Raw genomic sequence first — 25,937 nt, 5'->3', positions numbered from 1 at the left:
ATTGAGTCAAAGTTTATCCATTCCTTTTAACCAAAGTAGGATAAAAGCGATATATGTGGGCCCCTCAATGATTTAGTGATGACACCCTAAGCGCTTGGCCAAGCTGGGACTGAGTTGATGTGTTCAATTGTAGTCTGTTGTCAGTTGTCATAAATTGGAAGTCGGGAAACAACACATAGACTGAGAGAATGATTATAATCCATGTCTCATGTCTATACGATATCTAGAATAGAGGAATATATGATCCCTTATCTATAGGACGCGTTACAGATAAGATCAGAGTTCGACAACGGCTTTTGAAAGGTACGATTGCTGATCAGGTTCCGAAGTCATACACAATATAGTTATTAGACTTATCCAAGTGGGAGACTGTTGGATTAGTGTCTAAGCCCGTAACTATTTTGGTATGTACTTGACCCGATTGTGAGCATGGTCCTTTTGGGTTGCCTTCACCATAGCAACTGATAGGATGAATTAAGGAGAAAAAGGATTAATTATGATTTATTAATATATTATATGAATAATATATTAAGAGAGAAGTCATATTGTTTAATTAATATTAGTCAATAATTAATAAGAATTAATTATGTGGCTAAAAGACATTAATTAAATAAAGGGGACTAGAACTGTCAATTGTGTGATAGTTGAATATTGGGCTAATGGACTCCATAGAAGTTAGAGTGGACGAAATCTATGGGGAAACCCATTAGAATTCGTCCAAGGCTTCTAAGGAGGGAGTCCATGGGCTGCTTAGGGCCTAAGCAGTCAGATTAGGGTTTCCTGGTTGAAAACCCTAATAGCCTAAGTATAAAAGGAACCCTTAGGCCCCCAAAAACGTGTCCAAATCTTTGAGAGAACCCTAGAACGTTTTTGTGCCTCCTCCTTCTCTTTCTTCTTCAACCTTATTGCTAGTGGTTTTTGTGACTCCATTAGAGGTGCAACATTTTAGGCACTAAGCTTTCAGAAGTCAAGATCAAAAGGAATTGAGATTGTTATTGCTACATAACAATCAAGGTAAGATCTAAACCCTACTTCATATGTTAATTCGGTTATTGTATGCTAGATCTAGGGTTTATGAGCTTTGGATGATTATTGCATGTTCATTAGCAAACTAGATCCAAAGCTTTAGGGTTTGCATGTACACCATAGGATTGATGTAGTGCTCAAAACCCATCAACGTCCACTCCTGTTCTGTAACATCCCAAAATCACGATAGAATTTTTCATTTTCAAATCAAAAGAAACCATTGTTTTCAAACAAAACTCATGACAAATCCAAGTATAAAATACAAATATCCCCAAGATCAATATCACATAAATCCCAAAAACATGTCATCGAAGGATGTGTACAACCACACCTTCACCTTGCCACGGTCGTCTGAAGTACCCGAAACAATAAACTAAAATTGTAAGCTAAAGCTTAGTGAGTTCCCCCAAAGTACCACCACACAAACATATAACAGCATGCATACTGGGTCCACAACTAATAGACTGGATTACCCCTGAGTCCACAGCATTAGTTTGGCCTGCCTTCCAGCTCACAGCTCATTTATGGCTTACTCCCGAGTCCACAACATAAGTATGGCTTGCCTTACGGCCCACAACTCATGTACAACTTACTCCCGAGCCCACAACATAAGTCTGGCTCTCTTCTCGAGCCCACGACTTATGTCTATCTTGCTATCGGGGTTGTTGGCTTCCGCACAAAGCAGTTTGCCTTAACCCAACTACACTATATCGACATATACATAACTGATAACATATATCCAGTAAAACGTTATCATATAACCAGTCAACAGAATAATAGGCAGATCTACATATCACTATCGCATAACAACATCCTATATACCAGGACTTAGTTCTAATAGATCAATACAGCATAACAACATCCTCTAAACCTAGATACATAACCCAGTAGGCCGACATTGTTGTCTTTGACCCACAAGTGAAGTGAGGAAAACTCACTTCTCAGACTGAACAGATAGCTGAATAGGTCACTGCTCCGAATATCAGCTCTACCAGTCACCTATACATCAAATAATAACCAATCTCAAATACCACTCAAAATAACCAAAATACCCTTAGGTCAAACTTGGTCAAAGTCAAAAGTCCAAAAAGTCAAATAAGTCAATTCAGCTGAGTACGCCCAGCATACTCAGCATGTACGCATGGCATACCAGTGCATTGACCAAAAATAGGCTGTTAACCTGGTACGCGCAACGTACCATAGTGTACGCCCAACATACGTACATGGCACCTTTTTTCTATTAAGGTCTTAATCCTTTAAGCCCTTTCGTCGAAAATACAGATCTAGTCCTCAAATGATGTCCTTAATCATAAAGTTTAAAAATTTATGATCTTTCATGGCTATTAAGTGCTCAATACAAAAAAAACCTAACTTCTTAACTCATTAAGACATCATAGTCCATGCATGGAATGAAACTAAGGTCCAATATTACATTTTTATGACTCTAAACACTCCAAAACGTCTGAAAGGACAACTAATATATCTAGAGTCACTCATACTCATATTACCAAGCTTATGGGATCAAAATGAACACAAATCCATGGCTAACAAGATCTAAAGGAAAACTTCATCAAGATCAGAGCTTTTTAACTCCAAGTAGTGCATTATAATGATATGCTTCTGCATCCAAAGTGATCCAAGCTTGCAATATGCTTTCCTTTCCTTCTCCTTCCTCTAAGAACACCAAAACACACACTAATAGCTCAAAGATGCTCTCAAAATGTATTAGGGTTTGCAAGGTTCGAATATGAGGCTGGAGACTAATGAATGAAGGGAGCCTTTAGAGTTAAGGATGTATAAATCGTGCACAAACCCAAAATATTGGGGTTTTGGTATAGGCCACATATACCCAAAATATGCTTGGGTATGCCCAGCATACGCAAGCAGCCCACGTTTTCTCATTAAAGTGGCATGGGACCATTTTTGCAAACATTTCTCACACCAAGGGTCGAAATGTTAATAATTGGAATTTGTGGTGTTACAATTCCCCCCCCCCCCCCCCCACTAGAATCATACTTCGTCCTCAAAGACCGCTGCTACAATTAACTCGGGGTAGTGTTCTCGCATCTTCACCTCGGACCATTCAGACGATCCTTCTCGAAACCCGATTCGAACTAAAAGATGGTTCATACAGGCGACTGCCTTCCCAAACTATATTAAAACCAATATTAGTGAAGCTCACGTACCCCGACCAATAATGTATCCTTGAACCACTAACTTTTACCATTAAAGAATAACCATCACAATTCTACCCAAAATCTGGAAATCCAATACCTTGTTCGTCTCCCAAGCAGGAAAAACCATCTCAGAACACAACCAATATGACTTCACTTTACCATCTGAACCATATGGAACTCTTCCGACCCCAAATTACCTTGCTGATACCACTAGGAAACAGAACCCATGACCATTCACAGTTGTTGAACCCTCTATTCAAGAACAAGGTGACTCCCAACATGAGTCTTAGCTAAATAACCATTGTATAGAAACACGTATAACGCCAACATATTCCACCACTCCTTAACTATAAGACCTAACTTCTAGTGAGAACCACATAGTCGGGGACTCTCAAAACTACAACCACCGAAACAACTCCATCAATATGCTCCCCAGGACCAGGAACCCATCAATTCTAAACTTCAGAAACCATACTCAAGACTGATATTCATCCATTCGTCGAACCTACCCCTTGTCTTTGACTAAGAACACCACCAAAACATGCAAAAAGAATACTCGAAACACACTGATCACAAATTTCACCCAATCCCAAATCCAGAAGTTGTACCAAAAACCATAAACACACCCTTGACTCCCTGACACGTCATTACCAACCCACTGCTCCAATGAGCAAAGATGGTCAATCCAAGAATTCTCATGTTGCATCCAAGTCCCTTATAAGCTTAGGTGTACCCCCACCTGACAATCACTCGAGACATTCACAATAAACTTCATGACTTGAGGTTCCATAGTCGATACCCATCATTGGTAACTAAACTCCTAATAAACAGCTCGCAAGCAAACGAGATTATAATGCAAACACTTTGCAAGAGACTTCTGATGCACAATCGTTACTCCCAACAACCCTTAACTGCCCACATGTTCCAAACCAGCTGGTCACTGAGTCTCCTGTCTCCTACCATGTAATAGCATCCAAAGTACTACACGCGGAAAATAAACAAACATGATCATTGGGCCCACAACCTATGTATGTAATACCCCTACAAGGTCCTCAACATTAACTCTGGATTGCCTTCGAGCCCACAACATGAGTCTAGAATGCCCTTTCCGGCCCTTAGCCCATGTCTGGAATGCTCCTGGTATCTTGGCCTTCCAAATGACTACCGATCCCAAACATGCCAATAAGCCGAATGATCTTGAGACCTATGAGTCTTAATCAATTAACTATCAGGTCTCGCCCATATGAAACATACAACCATTGGTTCACGATACATCATGACACCTTCTAACCACTAAAATGATAAGCTCATGGTACCACGCCGATCTTGCCGTCATTCCATCACTCGCCTGAAAACTCACGACCAGCACTACGGGGCCCAAAGATGCTCAACCTAAATCCAACGTCTTGCAGGAACCCAATCAACATCCTTCTCAACGCCACCCGAACACAACCCTGCCATATTCTTCTACCCCACATAATTCCTTTCACAGTACGTGCTGCTACCAATACAAAATTTGACGAAAACATAGTCGTACACGACCCGAGAATGGGTTAAACGGTCGCACTCTTGTTCCAATTCAAAGGATATAACCCAAATAAGAACCATACATATAATTCGAACCAGTTGATCCCTTGTTATGTTGACCAACACACATACACTCTTCACGACAATATCTAGTGAAGTTAACATAATATACAACCTTACCCAAAGAATAAAGTACCAGCAGGTCTAATAAAAAGACGAACCTCAGTCATTAACAGAAAACATTCTCCTGAACGATCAAAACAAGATCTCATACCTTGGTTGAGACCGAACAGGCCCCATCAATGCATAACTATCTCATATTCAGGATCCTTAATATTTCTGAAGCCTCAGGATCCTTAAACATATCACGTGATCCTGATTATTATCATTAATATCTCCTAATACTTTTAACGGCTATATTCTTTTTTATTTTTCTCATTTGTGCAAAATTGGTCAACATAAGACCCATTCTCAACGGAGAACCACTTCAACCAAGCATAAGACCCAGGAAGACCGAGTCAAACAACCTGAAAATACTTGTTCAAGGAGGATCCCAGAAATATCGTACTTCTTGTTATTTATGTTGGATTAGGTGTCTAAGCCCATAATTATAATTTGTATGTACTTGACCCGAGAGTAGCATGGTCCATTTGGGTTGCATTTCACCAGAACAATCTGATAGGATGGACATTTGAGAAAGAGGTTGTTTATGATTTGCTAATATATTATAAGTATAATATATTGAGAAATCATATAATTTAATTAGTATTGATCAAGAATTAATTTGGAATTAATTTAATGATCAAAAGAGACTAATTAAATTAATAGGGACTAATTGTGTAAATTAGTTATATATATGGTTTAGGCTTATGATACATGATGGAATAAGTTTATGAAAGAATCCATAAAGAGTTAGTTCATATGGATCATGGATCATGGATAATAAGCCCAAGGGTATGGATTAGGGTTTAACCATGACTCTTAGAATCCTACAATATATATATATATATATATATATATATATATATATATATATATATATATGTCACCCTATAGCTAAAATCGGTGAACACATATGTTCTAAGAGTTCATAGGAGCCGATTTTTGTGCAAGATACTCTCTCTCAAGTCCTCCATTGTTGGTGGTGTTTTGTGAAGCATTTGAGGCATCACATTTGAGGTGCTAAGCTTTTAAAAGGCCAAAGTTAACTAGCTACAACAAGAGGTAAAGTTTCTAACTAGTTGTATTGTTCAATTGTCAAATTGTATGCTAGTTAGGATATGTGCTTTGGAAAATTGAAATTGGATGTATAATTAGAGAAAACTTAGATCCAAAGCATCTAGGGTTGCATGTGCACCATAGGAGTGTTATAGTGCTCAAAACTCATCAATTTAGCCTAGACTATAAATAACACATGTAAATCACACACTACATACATGAAAAGCTCTATTATTTCACTTGTACTCGTATTATCTTCATTATCACTGTAAACCTACTTTGAAATTAATAAACATAACAAGGAAAGTGATCATTATCACCTCCCAAGGTTTTATGCCGAAGATCCTAGCAATTATCAAGGGCTTTCCTTGTAGACTCGCTTGTGTCATTTACACTTCATTAGCATATTGATTTTGATCACAACACCACAACCCCTCATACAATTTGGTTGATTTTTGACCAAAACACTAGGATAGACTTTCTCTATCTTTATTTTCTTTCTTTAGGCATACCAACCCTATTAACTCCTTCTTCTATTTTTGTTCCCTTTCTTTCCATTCTTTATTCACATTTCTATCTATATCTCTTTATATCCCTATTTTTGTCCCCATTCTTTAATCTTCATTATCTCCTCTTCATAAGGACACATCATATATAACACAATTTTCTTTCATTATAGTCACATTATCATTCTTTCTACATAATCTTGGCATCTCTTTAACCAGAGAGCCTTTCTTATGTCATGTCACAAAATGACTTTTTTTTTCTTCTTCTCAACATACTAGAACCAAACCCTCTTGATTGATCAATCTATTAAACTCATACTCTCGAGTTCTTTATCTGCATATATATATATATATATATATATATATATATATATATATATATATATATATATATATATATATATATATATATACAGTCGTGTACCTAGATCTCATAACATGGTTTATCACAAACCAGCTCATAATCTACAGTTCTCTTTCATATCCTACAATTTAAGTATAGGTGTGGACATACTAAAACCTAATTCACTTAAACTACGACTCTGATACACATAGTATCGACCCAAATTCTCTATCATCTAATTATCTATCTATTCTAGGGATTATCATAGTTATTTCTAAAAATTTACGGAATTCTATTAACTCATAAAAAAACATTTTACATCCCAGGAAATAATTCGAGTTTACAATAAAATCATACAACCAAATTAAGGCAACAAGAAATATACAAGTAATAAAACTACTCCTAATCTAATCCCTTGTGCTCCTATATCTTTACGTACATCAGGTGCTACCTGAACCTACAAAACATGAAACATATCTACAATATAATACATCAATGTATGGTGAGTTATATTCTTTCTATTTTCATGTTCATCTACTCTTCGTCTAACTCTTTCTATATTTCCATACTTTAGCCTCATTCTCTTTTCCTTCTCATACTCTACAATCTAATCTCTTCCTCTTTATATTTCTCTATCTTCACATACTCTACATTCTATCCTCTTTTCTCATACTCTGCTCTATTCTCCATCTTTCTCATATTATATATCTCTTGCTTTCTCCTCTACTCTTATTCTCATACTCTTTCTTTGCCTCTTCTCAGGCTCATGTCATACTCTTTACATGCTCTACCTCTATTTCGTTACCATTCTCATGCTATACTCACTTCTTCTCTTTTTTCCTTTTCCATGCTCTATCTAATCTCATCTTTCTCTATTTGTTCTTCTCATACTCTAAGTATGCTCTCTTCTCATATTCTTACTCTTCTTCTCACACATCTCTTATTCTTAGCATGCTTATCACATATTTTGCTTACACTTCATCTCTATATCCTCATATACTCATGCCTCACCATTTTATTCTTAACTAGAACCAACAGTCTAATCTCATACTATAATCTCATATATCATCCAAGGGAAATATCATCCCACTAACATTTACCAGTTATACTCATCCATACTTACTCCCATCTCTTATGATCCCCCGTGGATCCTTAATCATGCTTATTCTTTTGAATCACTAGCGAATTCCTTACTCTTAATCACTCACAGATTATATCTAAGTTCCTTAAAGAACTCCATTAAACTGAACCACACATGTAACCTTTCTCACTCTTATCTTTTCACATCATATACAATCTAATTTCGCATGAATCATTTATCAACATTCCCGAACGAATCATCATCTCTTTCCCCACAGGGACATAATCTCATTGCCGAAGGAATCATCTTACTACATTTCTATTAATGTTTCACATGACTCATTACATGACACTTGTCCCATGGATAATCTACCTCTTTATCTCATCAAGAGATCTTCTACTTCTCATCTAGTACTTAACTCATTGAGTACTTAATCTCCATCTGTATATCATAACATATAGGTATTCTTCACAATACCTTTAATGTCTAACATACGTATATAGTCGTAAATAGGATTATAATACATATAATTGTATTCTTTCTTCGTCTATATCTGGTGGGTATTACTCATTATACCCCTAACATCTCCTTACACATCTTATACATACTCTAGTTATACATACATGCTCAAATACATGATTTGAATGTATAACCCAATATATGATCTAATTATACGTACATACTCAACTATATGATTTTAAACGTATAATTAGAATATATCTCTTTCTAATGACTTTATGACATTCACTTAGTGTCTCAAGATTCACATGCATACACACAAACACACACACACACACACACACACATATATATATATATATATATATATATATATATATATATATATATATATATGTACATACAAAATCTAATGAAAGAGAGTGATATAACTTACCTTGTTATTTAGTAAGGACTAACTACCCCTTTGGCCCCTTTCTTCAATTGATGCATTATTGATCCATGTTCTTGCTCAAGGCCTATTCATCGAACATAATCAAGTCTTCAAAACTTATCTTAGCCTATTAAGAGCTTAATGACCTTCTTATGTCAAAATGACTACTTAATGGATCAATATTCTATCTTCTCATTTTTTTACTTCTAAATCTAATCCAAACAATGAATTAAGCATCCCATACTACCTAATTCTTTATAATATAATATATTGCATCAATTCATATTACCACTAGTTAGGGTTTCAAATCCTAACTTCACATATATAGATTTTCACCTTGGAAATCACATATAGAGCTTATTCAAAGATCCTAAACACTTTTAATAACATTAATAACAAGCATCCTAAGGGTAATCTTTCGTTTCTAGGTCAATTTCATAAATCACTATTAAAGCCCTATTAGCTTAAAAATGGAGAAGATGATTACCTTAGGGGCTTTTGATGTTTAATCCTTGCCTCTAACACCTTTGAGCGCCACTTGATCCTTATCCTTCCTACAAATCGTTGGAGCTCCATTCTATAAGAAATATGGAGTGTTTTGGCAGAATGAATGTTAATCAAGGGTATAATCTGTTCCGACCCCACGTCGTGGTGAGGGGTTCACCATGTCTTGGTGGCCTAAATGACCCCGCAGTCTTCTCTTCTCCGCATCGTGGCAACCATTCTTCTATAGCAACCTACTTTGTCCACCATGTTGTGGTGCCCATACACCACGTCGTGGTGTAATGTACGTTGCCTACAACTTATGACGAATGAATTCGTCTAAATCACTATTTATCCTCACCACATCGTGGTGAGCATCTTGCCATGCCGTGGTGACTGTAGATCAACATACTTCATTGCTGATTCCATTCCAGCTTTGGAGACAACTTTCATCCCAACTTCTAATCTTCATAAGTCATTCGTTCTATACCTATTTTCTATTATCTTTATATCCACATAAAGGTGGGAACATACTCTACAAATGTGTTAAGTCATTTCTCATTGACTTAACAAAAGTCTTCATCTATCAAGTCACAAAGTTGACCTAAAAACGCAAAATTTTCAATTTTACCCTTTTGGCCAAAATGCATATTCTCATGCATTTATTCTCTTGAACTTACTTGTCTAATTTCATCTTAGCGACTTAAACTTATATTGACCATTTTCATGAAGTCACAACTTCATAAATCTTCTAATTTCTCATAAATGATCATTTTGTCCATTTGGTCACTAGTTGACTAAAACTTAACTCACTCTAAATTTGAGGTTCTTACATTTACCGTATTAGTAAAGTTTAAGGTTGTAAACTCATGTTGGCGTGTTCAATTTTCATCCATTGCTTTAACTTATAAACTCATGGTAGAAATTAATAAAATCCTTTTGGATCTAATTTTCAATCTCAACCATTACAAAACTCTCATTTACAAAACCCCGATTCAAGTTTCACAATCTTAAGAACATGAAAATCGTCATTCACAAAACCCTATACATGTTGGTATATACCATTACCAACATGTACCAAGCGAACTTATTGGTAGCCAAACATTTTGATACCAATACTTTGGTAGCCAAACATTTTGATACCAATACTTAGTACAGTAGCATTAACAATTTTTTTTATAAAAATTATAATTAATATGATACACAGTTTAATAAAAAAATGACCGATATTGTACCAATTTCACCCGTACAATACAAACAATTACAAACTTAATTATTATAAAAATGACGGAATGACCGATATTGTACCAATTTCACCTGTACAATACAAACAATTACAAACTTAATTATTATAAAAATGGCACGTCATTTTTATCTTTCTTTGTAACCCATTTAACCCTTCGGCCCAATAAAACAGAAACCCAATCACATTGTCCCTATTAACAGCCTCAAAAGAGAATATACCGTCTAGGTAAAACCTACTGTGTGATTTTCCGGCAAGCTCCGACGTAATCCCGCGACCGTAGTCTAGCTCCGCCAACGAAATGGAATGCAACTCCTAACTGGCAGTAATATAAGGTATTCGTATTATTTCTTCACCTTCACGGAAGCATTTGGTCATGGGTTCATCGGAATCTACTCTTTCAAGGTCACAGGTAACCCAACTCTCCAACCTATTTCACTACAACTTCAATTATCTTTCAATTTTTAAAAATTTCACCGCTGTAAATTTGTTTTCTGTAAAGAAAGGGGACGATGGAATCACCACTGTCTCCGAGCGATTAGAAAGCTCCGATCCCGTGCTGGAGAAGCTTAACTCGCTCCAAATCGTGAGTTTGTCTCTGATTAACATTTGATTAGGTTTTTAACTCGCATGTTTGTATCAGATCATATGATTTTCAGATCGACAAAACTACATCGATTTCAATACGTTCAACACCAAAATGTGTCTTTATTTGCTTTAAATCGGCTTCTTGTTATTCACATGTTTGAATTTCTCAAACAGGCGACTTCCATATTGACATCTGAACCCTCAAAGAGCAGCTTGACAGATATTTTGGTCAATCGACCCTCAACTTCCTCAGATACAGGTGCATTTTCTTCATTATCTTATTTGGTCAGGAAATCCTAAATCTTTGAGTTATAATTCTTACTATCATAGTTGTATTTACTATTGTTACATCAACATAACTTTGGTTGACAAATCTTCTATATTGATCTTTGATTTTTGTTAACAGTTATTGTGGATCCTAAAGTGCTAATGGAATTATACACAACATATCAAAAATGGCAAGAACAACAGGCTCACACCCTTAACAAAAGACAGGTTTGTTATAAGTAACAAATGGGGCCTTTTCTAACTTTTTGTTCTTTTTATGTAATGAATTTTTATTTTTATTTTTATAGGAAGAGTTGGAAAACAAAATAGAAATTGTAAATGCTTTGGCAATAAAACTTCTTCAAACATATAATTTCTCCTCATCAATGAAAACAACTTCAAGTCACCTGTCGGGAGGTATTCTCTACTTTTCAAATTCAATTCAAATTATTTTTTTTATATAACTGAAAAAACGTAAATTCCCTTTTAACCTTAACAAACCAAATGTTACAAAAAAAAAAAAATACATGCAGTTCATGAGTTACAAGTGGAAGTTGGTGAGCTAAAAGGAAGGTTGACTGAAGTGATTAGTAATTGTGATGGTGTATGCAAGAGAATTGTTGCAGAGGGTCCTGAATCACTTCAGTCATCAATTAAGCCATTTACAGCTGCTTCCACTACCACTAGCTTCTCCTCTACTACATCATTAATACTATGATTCCATATCTTACTCAGGGACCAAACGCGCAACAAAAACAAATAGAGGGACTTTCCGAGTTAAAAAAATAAGTTAGGGACCAAAGGTGCGAATTACCCCAAATCACAGGGACTATTCATGTAATTTACTCTTTTTTGTGTGCATATAACTTATCGGATTAAGGGTTTTTCTTTCCCGTTAATGTTAACTAGCGGAAAAACCCGGACCTCGCCCCGGAACGTTTTTTGTGTTTTTTATGAAAAAATGTAAAAGTTTTGACAGTAAGGACCAAAACTGTCAAAATGGCTAAAGAATTAAAGGGGTTGGAATTAGCAAGTTTTTAGAAAAGGGACCAAAGTTGTTAATTCCTTAAAGTTTTGTGGCCAAACTTTGAATATTAAAAGGTTCTTAAAAAATGTAAAAATTTTGATTCCAATGACTAAAAATGTCAAAATGGCTAAAAAATAAGGGGCAAAGTTGACAAGAAACATGCAAGTTTACTATAAAAGGAACATTCTTTTAATATATATATATATATATATATATATATATATATATATATATATATATATATATCTCATTTATATATATAAATGAGATATATATATATATATATATATATATATATATATATATATATATATAATGAGAACACTTAAAAGGTTGAGAACGCTAGAACAGTTTTGAACCAATCAATATATAAGGGCATGCAGATAAATTTTTATTTTAATTAAATTATAAAAAATACAATAAAATGATATTTTCCTAAATTTTTGGGATTCTAATTGACTGTTACTAAAAAAAGATTTTTTTATTTATTTTCGTTATATCTTTAATGAAAGATTAAAAAAATATTTTATCAATTTCAAATAATTTTATCTTGCTTTACGTGATTCATATCCATAAATGAATATCAAACTAATTTATATTGAGTATACAACTGACTAAAAATATACAAGTTACTAATTTTATGATTTAATTTTATTAAATAGTGTCATATTCATAAATGAAAATGTCACGATTGGATTTTTCTTTTGTTTTTGTTCGTGAATTTATATTGAAAGATGTTTAAGAATTCATCATTTCATTACAAGTAAATACACCTCTGATTACAATCATAAATGAATAAAATTCTGACCATACATGAATACATAGTAACAGAATACAAAATACATCTAAATTCATATATTTTCAATAGTTATATTCATAATGAAGATAAGTGAATCATAAATGAATTCCTATATCATTGTTTTTTCTTCCAATTTTCTTGTTGCTACCATACATATAGAAACGAAGAGGGACGCCCTTGATTATGCTATCGATTTCCATGCTTTACGGTTATCCTTATTCCAAACATCAAGCTCTAAATTACATCTGTTCAAAACATAAACCATTCAGGTATAAAATCATGAAGTATTCATTGATGATTAACTGCAAATGCAAATGAGACATATGACATTGTATTTATATAAGATTATAACTGAATATTTATTGATATATTCACATAGTCACATTCATAAATGAATAAAACTAGATTCACATATATTAAAACCATGATTCAAAAACCTTAAATGAAACTTGAAGACCAGAATGTCCCTACCATTTTCTTGAAATTAATTCAAAATTGTAATTTAGAGCTTTTATAATAATTGGTTTTAGTATATTAAACTATATTATAGACTCAATAAACGAGAATTGATCAATAACAATCATTTAAACCTAGCAGGTGATCCAATTAGAACCTCCAATTAAGATGTTTAAAAGATATGACTTATATTTTACTCTGCATATCACACAAAAATAAAATCTAAAAACATTATAAGAATTAAGAAAAATAGGTACCTGTAGGTTAGAAAAACCCCAAATTCTTCATTAACCTCATTGACATAAAATCCATACAGAAAATCCTTAGTAGCCAACATTCAATCGTTACCGAAACCATAATTTCATAAAACAAAAATAAGAAGATGATGAACAGAGGCGGTGGTACCTGTAGGTTAGCAAAATCCGAAATTCTTCATTAACCTCATTAACATATAATCCAGAGAGAAAATCCTTAGTAGCACACATTCAGTGGTTACCGAAACCATAATTTCATAAAACAAAATAAGAAGAAGATGAACAGAGGTGGTGGTAGAAAATACAGTCAAAAGAAACACAATAAATGGGACGTCAATGATGGTTCTGAATATCTGTCTGGGCGGCAGAGAAGGTAGACGATATGTTTGACGAACATGAATGGCAGTGCTTGGGTGGCGTTGGTTGTTCGAAGATGGTCAGTAGTGGTAGTGGTTGTGCTTTGGAACGATGATGATGGCAGTGGTAGTCCGCCATTTTTGTCGAAATCGGAGATGCTGGATCGAGAAGAAGGCACAATTGATGGAGGCGGTTCTCTATTGACTTAACCCTAGGTATGGAGAGAAAGAAAGACGAAGAGGTGGACGAGAATTTTTAAAGGAAATATGAGAGAGTCTGAGAAATTATAGGAATTGGCTAAAGTTGCAATTACCATCATACCCATTTGACTTTTTAAAAGTTACACTATAATACCATTACTTTTAAAATTTACAAAAATAGTCCGTCTAATAATAGCCTTAGATTTGAATATATAGATGGTCCAGATATGTTCTCGCGTTCTCAACCTTTTAGGTGTTCTCATTTGATCCTACTCCTATATATATATATATATATATATATATATATATATATATATATATATATATATATATATATATATATATATATATATATATAATGTGTTTGGTTCTATAAAGAAAATGTTTTTTTGGGACTAATGAAGCGAACGGGAATAAATGACGGTTTTACCCTCATGTCTAAAAATAAATAATCAAAAACCCAAATGTATATGCATAACATGATTAAACAATTATGCAAGTATAACTAAAAACCCAAATGTGTAGTGTCTATATCTATTCAAATAAACCAACAGAAACACACAATCAATATTGTTCTTCAGATTCTCATAATTAGTATCCACTGAACTTGAAAGATAAATAAAATTTGAAGCCTTTATACATATTGTAATAAAGATCGGAAGTAACATGATAATTAAATTTGTTATCTTATCTAGATTTCTTTATGCATTTGTTTTATCACGTATATTATTATCTCTAGAATAAATGAAAGGTTTTGAGTTCTTAAATTGTGATATATCTGGTAATTATTATAACATGAAGTATTTATTTTTACCATGATTTGACATTTATTTTTGTTATGTGAGGTTTCATTAATCTCTCATAAATTCGAACTACTAATAAAGTAATATATTAGTTTTCACTTCTATTGCAGTTATAGCTCTTAGTAAACTAAATAGACAGAAAGAAAATAAATGAGGATTTGATTGTAATTTTATTTATTGTTAATGAAAACGCAAAATTGGATGGGTAAAGGACACTCTTGCTGATGCTGTTTGACGAGGAATTTTTGATGATTTTTTTTAGTTCTCAACAATCTAAAGAACACCATTTTGGTTATGTTTATCTTGCACAAAAATTGATATATTTTTTTTTTCAAAATGTTCCAAGTTACATATATATCTATGGTGAGTTTATTATAAAAGCATTGATATTTTGATTTACTGATGTTAATATGATAAATATATATATTTTTATTTTCTTAAAATATATTTATTACGAGTTATATTTCCAATTTTTGTGTCAACATTGTCTTGTTTTTTTTTTTTTTTTGATATAAGTAAGAAAGTCTTCGATTTTTGATCAAATGTTGTCTGACTTATAACATTGTAGGATTATGAAATCATAGAAGCTTCTTTAAAGTTTGAAGTATTCAGTTCTATTGACAAATTAATGGCTCTCATTTTGACCAACGAGCCGCAATTCAAAAGATGGAAGCTTACCGGAGATATAGCACTTTCTAATGGTGACGTAAAGCAATTGGATATATACTATGAAAACTATAAGAAACAGTAACTCAATGTGGTTCCAACTTCATTTTGCTATTACCTTGAATGTCTAGCATTTGTTGTACATTTTTTAAATTAATCGTTATTTTTTTTTTGTAGAAAAATTGATTAGTGATTATGATTTCGAATTATAAATAGTATTTTTTAACCGTGGTTTTCATCTTAACTCTTATGAAAGCATTTGCGCACACACACATACACACATAAAGAGGGAGATATAGAAAGAAAACGATGTTAAACCTGCTTCATCAAAATTGTCATTGGATGATGTAACGTGCCTTTTCATGCTTGTATTTTGGTGAAATTGATATCCAAGTCAACTTAAAAAAATTGTATATTCAAATGCAAGAATGACGGTTAGACCCTATGAAATAAAATACTCCCGTAAGTTCCAAATAACAAAATTCAAAGATGTTTATAGATCTTCACCTATTTGAGAAACACATTATTGGATCGTTAGATTCAATAAGAAAGAAATCGGAATCAATATGTAATAATAAAGAACACAACAAGCGTAAATAAGATCTTGGTTTTCATTAGAGAGCAAAGGAATGCGATTACAATTTGTTGTAAGACTCCTTCAAAACTTGCCCTCTACTATCAACACATGTCCCTTATATATAGCATACAAAGAAAGCAGTTGAGCTCTAAGGTCAAACTATACAACTGTGAACCCAAGTAAAGTCAATGCGAACACAACATACCTTTCACATTAACAACAAAACAGACTATCGTTGCGAACAACATTTCACATTAAAAACTCAAATACAATACATCAAATACGATCCTAACAATCTCCTCCTTTGTATTGAGTTGCAAAATGAGTCTTCAAACTTGATCTTTAAAAACTTCTTCAACAATAGTCATAAGAACAAGTCTTACTCTAACCCACTACTTGATCACTTCAGAAACCCATTTTAAATCTTCCTTTGAGTTCATCTTGCACATTTTTTCACTTGAGAGAACGTTATTCAATATATCGGAAATTGTAAAAATGTTTATTGTCTAGGAATAACATCTTGTTCTATACTTTTCTATCTTCTAGAGCCTTGTAAATGATTCCCAAAGGATTCTTCGAATTTGTCATTCCCTCAGATTGTCGGTTGACACCTCAACATCTGTATTACTCTCCTACATACAGTCATTCCTAATCATACAAGTAACATGCAGAAGTTGTGACCTGAATTTAGATTCTTGTTTCTTCAAGATTCCATAAAGCATGATCCAATCATGACGATTCATGATAGGAAGATCAACAAGTGTGATAACAAAAAGATCCTTGTTTTCACCCCTCAAAATCATGAATTTATAGTTTTTTAATTCATCAACATTAGCTTCAACAATCTTCTTGACCATCATAATTCGCTTCAAGGACCAAACGCCATATTGTGGTTGTGAATTGTTGAGATAAAATTCACAAATCTTCTTGTTCACAACACTATTGGAAAGAGGTAGTTTTGCCACATGATTAAAACTTCTGAATAGAAAGGCTCTTCCACACATTGGCAAATCCAATTGACATTCAACTATGTTCTAAATGAAATACGAAGAATTTGGTTCGAGCCAATATTTTTCAACCTTCTTGATTGCCATAGCTTGGATTCTTTCCATAGTCTATTCCGACCGTATAGCCCTAAGAGTGGCTTTTGTTTCTTCTCTATCTTTTTTCTCTGCATCGATTCTATCCGACTCGATTTGCAACTGTTTCAATCTTTCAATCTCCTCTTCCCTTTTCTTTTCTTCCTCTTTCTCGGCTTCAACGTCGTTTGGATCAACTTAATTTGGAACAACAATCTGAACAAAACTGGAACCCGTACCATCTTTAGAAAACTTGTGTGTATCAAACATGTTATCATCTATTTCTCTTCATTAATCTACTCCCAATTTGAATCTTTGGAGCATCAACTTTCTTTATCATTTTTGGAACAACATATGGACTTTTGATACAAACGGGTTCGTTTTGAGCATTCGCAATTGGTTCCTCAACAACAATATTCTTAATCTCATCTCCCCTTGTTGCGAAGTAGCACCGCTACTCGTAACACCAGGTTTGATTTGAGAAAGAATAGGGGCGAGTTTAACATCCAATAACTGTGATTTATATTCAACATAAGGAGCATCCTTATTTTCCACAATCCGAACCAACCTTTGATTTATCTCAAAGTTTCTTCCTTTTGTTAATACCAATTCCTCTTCAACCTTCTCAAACTCTTTCTTTATTTGCTTTAATTCCTTCTCAGTCAATTAATTAGCCTAATAGGTTTCATTATCATAATGCGAAACAAGAGTGTTAATGGAATTGATAACACCTTGATTATGCTCAGTATTGGCTGCAAGAATGAAAGTTTTAAGTTCTTTTACTTCACTTACGATTGAATCAACTTTGGATAAGGCTTCATGGGATGTAAAAAGAGCAGTTTGAACTTTTGTAGTAGCATCTTTAACTAATTTGGCTTGAGCATCAAGCAAACGTTTACTCTCACTAAGAATCATTTTCACATTGCTCTCATGAGTGAGCATCATATTTTGAAATTTGTAGGAGAGAAAGAATCAACCCTATGAACCAAAGCATTTAGCTTGCGATTCAAAATTTGATAGTCTTTGCGAGTAGCAGGAGCCGTAGTAGTTTCATCATCAAGATCTCTTTCATCGTCTAGCAAAGAGTCTGCTAGAACTGGTTCTTGAAAAGATGGAAAGGATCCAGCAACTGCAACTTCATCATCATCCGAAACATGAAAAACATCATTCTCTTCAGGCTGAGATTCTTCATTTGGAATTGGTGGAGGTTGAGTTGTAGTGGTAGTGGTGGTGGTAGATTCAGTGAAAATAGGTGAACGTAATGGAGTTGAAGTGGAAATAGTGGAAACAAGTGGAGTTTGAACTGTTTGTGGAACCTGAATGGTGGTGGATGGAGTAATAGTGGTGGATGGAATTGGAGAAGTTGATGGTGGTGGAATGATATGTGGAACAACAGGTGATTGTAATTGTGATTGAGAAAGATTCACAATGGGCTTTTGCATGATGTTGTGATATATCTCTTCCTCAGTTTGAACAACAAGAGTTTAAACATGAATCGTAGTCGCAATCGGAACGGTAGTGTTCATCTGATCATTCGCATCAGAAGACTTGGTTGTATCATCAAACATAACAATATCATTGTTGCGATTATTACCAGTTGTAAGTTTGACATCTTCATCAACAACAGAGATTTGCTTCTTCTTTTTCTTTTTCTGTTTCTTATAGGGATTATGAGAAACAACCTCTTTAACAACTTTTCCCTTTCTCTTTCCACTTGTTCGTCTTGGAGCAATCGTAGATTCCAAATCATCTTGCATTGTTGGAGAGAAGGGTCTCGGACCTTGTTGTCGAATTTTCCTGTAAATAGAAATAACTTCATTCTCACTTGGGACTTCTTTGAGTAAAACTTCAGGAATCGCTCCAATGTAATGAAAGTCTTTCGTAGTCAACAAAACAAAAGTTGTGGTGTTCAACACAGGGAAAGTAGCCATCTGAGCATCAGCCATAATAGGAACTTTGAAATGGTCACAAGCATTCCTCACGACAATTGACCAAAATATCGCACAAGAGATTTCTGAATTCTTTGTTGAAGAAGAAATACTTTGACTAAATTGCACCCATAAAATTTGACCTAAGTCAATATTCTCACCAGAATACAATGCATAGAGCAAAGTAGGAAACAATTTGTTTGCATTATCCGAGCCAGTGATTCGCTTAGAAAAAAAACAAAACAAAAATGTAAATAGGGCATTCCATACCAGTGGTAACAACGACTTCTTGAACTTTAAAAGCATGATTAAATCTTCCTTATATCCCATATGATGATAAGCTTTGATTATCATAACATGATCGACTAATTCCAAATTGGAATAATCATCATTAGTTCGTAACCCTAATAATTTGCAAAACACAGATTTGGAGATTTGCGTTTTGTGCTCTTGAACTTCAAAGTTCATAATATCCAATACATCATTATAATTTGCAGAAGTATAAGCCAAAATTAGAGTAGATAAAGGAACCTCTGAATAATGTGTTAGGACTTTTATGAGAATTGAGAGATTTAGACATACAACAATCAGTTGAACAACGGTCAAATACTTTGATTCATCAACATCACGTATCAAATTCTAATTTGCCTTCACCACCAGATGAGTAGATGATGCAGATCGATCCATTAAAGAGATATGATCGACAAAAGACTCCATTAGTGATTAAGACGAACACACAGATGATGAAGAAAAGAAGAGAGAATTTCTTTTGCTGTTGAACTTGAATCGTCTGAAAACGTAAAGATCTAAGGTGTGCTTTGAAATAGGTATTTATAGGTAAGAGAAACTCAACCGACGATTTTTGAATTTGAAAATACCGGTAAGGCAAGAGAGATGAACCACCATGAACACATGTCTAATCCCATGTCAGTCTTGAATACCATACCCATCATCATGTAATTGAGGTCCAATAGAAATACGGCAACTCATCAATCTTGTAACAGACATAAAGATAATCTATATGAATAAGCTTTCACATTGCACCCATAAAATTTGACCTAAGTCAATATTCTCACCAGAATACAATGCATAGAGCAAAGTATGAAACAATTTGTTTGCATTATCTGAGCCAGTGATTCGCTTAGAAAAACAACGAAACAAAAATGTAAATAGGGCATTCCATACCGGTGGTAACAACGACTTCTTGAACTTTGAAAGCATGATTAAATCTTCCTTATATCCCATATGATGATAAGATTTGATTATCATAACATGATCGACTAATTCCAAATTGGAATAATCATCACTAGTTTGTAACCCTAATAATTCGCAAAACACAGATTTGGAGATTTGCGTTTTGCTCTTGAACTTCAAAGTTCATAACATCCAATACAACATTATAATTTGCAGAAGTATATGTCACACCCCCAAACTGAGACGGCGGAAACGTTCGGGGGTGGAGGACGTCATGTACAGTATCACAACAATTGCATCATAGTAATAAAAGCAAACACAACCCTTACATTGAATAAGTAGAAAATTTTCATTTGTCCGATACATAGGTTGTATAACAACAAAATGTATAACCAAAAGTATAAAAGACGCGACTATAAAAGCTTCGTCTTCTCAAAAACCTGCGGGTGTATCTGCCTACCGGTTCCCTGAGAATACAAGCAGTTTTGAAAGAGTATCAGCATTTAAGCTGGTGAGTTCATAAGTATGTTTTTGAAATGAAAACCTGTCTGTGAATCTGTAAATTTTTTGCATGTTCTCAAGAAAATCCAATATTTTCTTTAGTAATGAAAAGTAGTCTTAAACCCTAAGACCAAAAAGTACGTTTGTTACTGTATCCTGTAGTAGTATATGAAAATGTTAGTCTGTATGCCTGGTTACCACCAGTTGTATTATATAGTGTGTTCTGTACGAAAACCTTTGTATGAAAACCTTGGCTATCACCAGTAATGTATAATGTGTTCTGTACGAAAACCCTGGCTACCACCAGTATGTATAGTGTGTTCTGTATGAAAACCCTGGCTACCACCAGTATGTATAGTAGTTTTATTACTTAAAATAAAACCATGTATTTGTATTCCCTGGAATCCTCCAGTTGTAGTGTATGATAGTTCTATTAATGAAAATAAAACTATTTGAAGAATTGATATCCCGTAAACAAATGGTTAGTTTATACTGTTGTGAGTTTGGTATAACCATGCTTGATATGACCTAGTGACCTCTACGACGTTCTTTAGGCGTCGGATGTTATGACATTTGTCACCCCAGACATGCCTGCCTAATTGTAGCTAGCAGTTTAGGTGTGAGATTTTCAGTCCCGAATAGATCTATTCACAAATTTCACACTCTCCCTCCAGGAGACTCTGGTTATACTGTGGTAGGATTTAGTTCCGCACCCCGAAGGGTACAATTGAAGTAGTGTCTCACAACCCTGTATTAACTAGTTTACGTGTAGTGTTTTAGTGTTCTCTTTTACTTAAAACTGTATCTATACTTGTAGAGTAAAAATAATTATACTTAAATAATTATTTAGTATTGTATTCTTGTTTTCATAAAATAGTATTGTATGCCATAAACTATATCTATCATAGTTTATATGTTTGTTAATGTATAAGCTCTGGAATTGATAAAACCGTGTGTTGAATCCCAAAGTATACCTATTATAGTTTGCATGTATGTTATGTATTCGATTCATGTATTGTACTGAAAACTTTGCAATTATGGTTGTATGTTGAAAACTTCCCTTATGCTCAACATGTTACTAAAGGGATAAAATATCTAAATATTTTATAAAATGTAGTGATCTCTTGGTTGTATCAATTACATAAGTTTTAATCATGTTGAAATTCTTTATATAAGAACACAAAATTTCTTTGTGTTTTGCTTGTATCCCCCCTGAAAACGTTAAAAACAGTAAAAGTGTAGGGGTATGAACTCACAGTTGATTATGTGCACGTGCTCGACAACAAAACCGGAAAGATGACCCTCAAGTTGGAGTACGCGGAATTAAAGGTATCCTAATGATAATTAAACACATAATTGTATTTAAATTAGCGAAACCATTAATTAAAGTGTTAGAAAACAATTGCTTTTGGGTTAGGAATATTACCGAGACTTGTTTGAAGTGGAAAAAGAGGGTTTGCGGCCGTGAACTAGGTTTGCTGTTGTAAACGAGTTTGCGGTTGTAAACGGGTTTGCGGCCTTTGAAGATATGAAGGTTGTTCTTGGTGAACATATGAAGATTTGAAGGTTTGTTCTTGAGGATATGAATGTTCTTGGGAGGTTTTTGGGAGCAACTTGAGAGAGTTTTTGGGTGAAAAAGGTGAGAAATGAAGAATCTCTCTGGGAAAAACCTTTATATTGGTTGGGTTTACGGCCGGGAATGGGTTCTCGGTTGTAAACGGGTTTACGGCCCAGGGGTTTACGGTTGTAAACGCGTTTACGGCCCAGGGGTTCAGGAAGCTTCCAACAGCTGGTTGTCGCCTTCTTTGTGATGTCTAGTAGGTATGTGGATGGATCCAGGTTGGGGTTTGTGTTAGAGGCTCGTTGCCTGTTCTTGTTTGATGAAGGTTTTGGGGTTCGAAGCATGACCCGGACACATAATTTGGGTATAGTCGGATGCGAGATCGACTCATGATGAATGTGGTCGGTATAGTATATGGACAGTAAGACCATGGGTGGGGGTCGTGGCACCAATGGAAGTGTTGTAAGACTACGAGGTAGTCGTATCATTCACCAAGATAATAGACAGTTTTGGAAATGTTGTAAATCTGCGTTGGGATAGTAGTTTTTGCTGAATTAAGGTTAGACCATCGTGGGGTGGTCATCGGTATGAAGGAGGATCAACTCGTGCCTAGAGCAAAGTGGGAAGTATTGTGGGATGGCATCTCCCTGTTATGGGAGGGGGCCGTTGGGGTCCAGAGCATCTCCCTGAGTAGCTCTAGAGTAGGTGAGACCCATGGATGTGGCATGTTCGTTGGTATAGACCGGATGAGACCCGATAGGGACTGGTTGGGTCAAGGTATTAGATCATGGTTAGAATGGGATGACTATGTGGTCAGTGAGCGGCATAAGAGTAATGATTAGGCTGGAGTAGCCTTATTAGTTGGACTTTCAGGAACCTGGTGGCTGGACCAGGTGTGAGACTGGCAGTCTCAGGGGTGGATTGGGGATTTTTATATACGATTTTAGTGAAAGATAGTCGTGAATCAGAAGATTTCGGGTGAAATGTAAGTACAAGTCCTTGGATCTCAGGTTACGAGTTATGTACCGAGTTGGCTTGAGGTCAAACTCTCGTTGGGAGTCGTTAGTGTGTATATGCAGGATCTTTACTTCAACAAGTTATGGAACAGGGAATTTGTATGCCCAGGATATCAGTTGGAAGGTTCAAGGTCAAATAGGATGTTTTCAGTTCGTATGGTAGAAAAGGCCCTTGTGATTGTGCTTCAGAATGGTTCTACATGTGTGGAGGTTAGGCAAGTTATGAGGGTTCAAAATTATAGCAGTAGCGTATCGGTTCGGCAGTTAAAAGATCAATGGCTTGTTCAGCATGAGGAGGATTTGTTCAGAGCTTTGTTTTCCAGGAAAGTGGTAAGGAGTGATTTCGAGGTCAAAATCTAATTTAAGTGGGGGAGAGTTGTGATTCCTCGTTCCAAATCGTTTCCTAATTCGGGGCGGTAACCCGACGATCGGGTATCATAAGGCTTAGGGCCTTTGGAAAAGGGAGATTTAGACCCATTTGGGTGTGGGTAATGTAAGTTAGATGATCCGGGAGTCCGGTTGGTGATTTGGAGTCCAAGGGTATATCCGTAAAATGGTAGTTCGGGATTTTATGAATATTGGATTTTAGTTCAGGAAGTTTTAAGGTGAGGGTGAGTTGATGGAAGTGTAGAGCTTCTCGTTACCTTTCTGTGGATATAAGGATGGTCGAAATCGGATTTAGAAAGAAGAAGTTATGGCCTCCGGAAGTTTGGTGGTTTAAAGGCTAAGCCTTGTGCGCAGGGTGTACAAGGAAGTACACTGGGCGTACTAGGCAGAAGGAATCGCGAGCACCCTATGGAGTATGCTGGGCGTACTGGGAGTACGCGGGGCGTACTCCAGCCAGATGAAAACTCTAATTTTTAGGGTCTTTGCCATATTTAAGCCTCATTATAACATCTTTTGGACACTCATGATCAGCCTCCATCCCCCTTTACTCTGAAAACAAAACCCTAAGAGCATGTGGTAAGTTTTTGAGCTTGAGAGTGATTGGTTGGTGTTTTGTGGTGAAGAAGAAGTAGAGGAACACTTGGAGGAGTAGCTTGGGCTTGTAGATCCTGGATCACCTTCTCATTTTCAAGCTTTTTTAGGTAAAAAGCTCACACCTTGATGATCATTTATGTTAGATCTACTTTATGGTGTTTGTTGGGCATTTTTGAGTCTTTTGAAGTAAATACGAGCTTTTGATATACTCTAGAAGTATTGGATGTTAGATCTAAGCTCCATTTAGGCCCTATGTTCATAAAAATGCAAACTGTGTGGATGTTTTTGGTTCATGCAAGTATTAAGACCTTTAGTAAGCTCTTTTTTGAGCTTTGAGTCGCAATAAACCATGCATGAGTGTAAAGTTGCCAACTTTACGTGATAAGTAGCCTTAAATAATCAAATTTGAGAGTTTGGCACTTTGTCTTAGCCGATTAAGTGCTTAATGAGATGGTTTGGTAGTCTGGGGAGTATGTTGGACATACCCAGCTGGTAAGCTGCGCATACTGACCCTGAGCGGAGTACGCTTAGCATATGAGATGAGTACACCCCGCGTACTCAGTAGATGGGCGTTTGGGCTTGATATTCTCGGTTTGGGGCCATAGTTTGGGGTTTCATAGTTTGGGCCTTATTGGGTCATTAGACTTCTAGTCCGGGCTTTTAACTAGTATTTTGGGCTTCCTTGGATTTAGGCCTATGATGGATTTTGGGCTCAATTTAGAAGTTGGGCCACATTGGGCTTTGGGTTGCCATTTAGGGATTTGGGCTTTTTGTGCAAATGGGTTGGATCTTGGTTTTGGGCCAAGTAAGGAAAGGGTAAAATGGTCTTTTACCCTTTAGGAAGTTGGATTATGGAGTGGGCCTCAGATTTTGGGTTATCAGGTTAATTATTAATTAAGGTTGTATTTATTACCAGTTGGTGCGAGGTTATCCGGTTTAGCGACCCGAGCAGTTATTTGATTATCAACGTATTGAGGTGTGTTTTCCTTACTGTGTTTAGCGGGTCGAAGCCACCAATGTAGGTCCATGGTTTATTATGTTAGGATGCTAGATATCTGCGTGACTCTTGCATGTGTTATGTGTTTGTATGCTTACCGGGTAAGGCCCGATGACTATTCTATTTGCTATTATCTTTGTGATTATCGCATGTGTTGTATGATTACATGTTTATATGTTTATATGTATAC

General features: G+C 35.2%; 1 protein-coding gene across 2 annotated transcripts; it reads left to right on the top strand.

Moving 5' to 3' along the window:
• The first annotated feature begins 10,670 nt into the window (after positions 1-10,670).
• On the top strand, positions 10,671-12,396 carry LOC145169062 (uncharacterized). 2 transcript variants are annotated; one of them, XM_079087648.1, is made up of 6 exons: positions 10,671-10,908; positions 10,999-11,082; positions 11,259-11,343; positions 11,491-11,579; positions 11,660-11,768; positions 12,087-12,396. In XM_079087648.1, the coding sequence occupies exons 1-6, from the start codon at positions 10,873-10,875 to the stop codon at positions 12,143-12,145; spliced, it is 462 nt and encodes a 153-aa protein (XP_078943774.1). In that variant the 5' UTR covers positions 10,671-10,872; the 3' UTR covers positions 12,146-12,396. The 2 variants fall into 2 exon arrangements, with proteins under 2 accessions (XP_078943774.1, XP_078943773.1); XM_079087647.1 differs by having other exon boundaries at positions 10,672-10,908; positions 11,885-12,396.
• Positions 12,397-25,937: the final 13,541 nt, after the last annotated feature.

Source organism: Lactuca virosa, chromosome 4 (genome assembly GCF_052849685.1).
Source record: "Lactuca virosa cultivar CGN04683 chromosome 4, Lactuca_virosa_CGN04683_v6, whole genome shotgun sequence".
Lineage (NCBI taxonomy): Eukaryota > Viridiplantae > Streptophyta > Magnoliopsida > Asterales > Asteraceae > Lactuca > Lactuca virosa.
The sequence above is the reverse complement of the archived record's forward strand: the minus strand, read 5'-3'. Positions and strand labels throughout refer to the sequence as shown.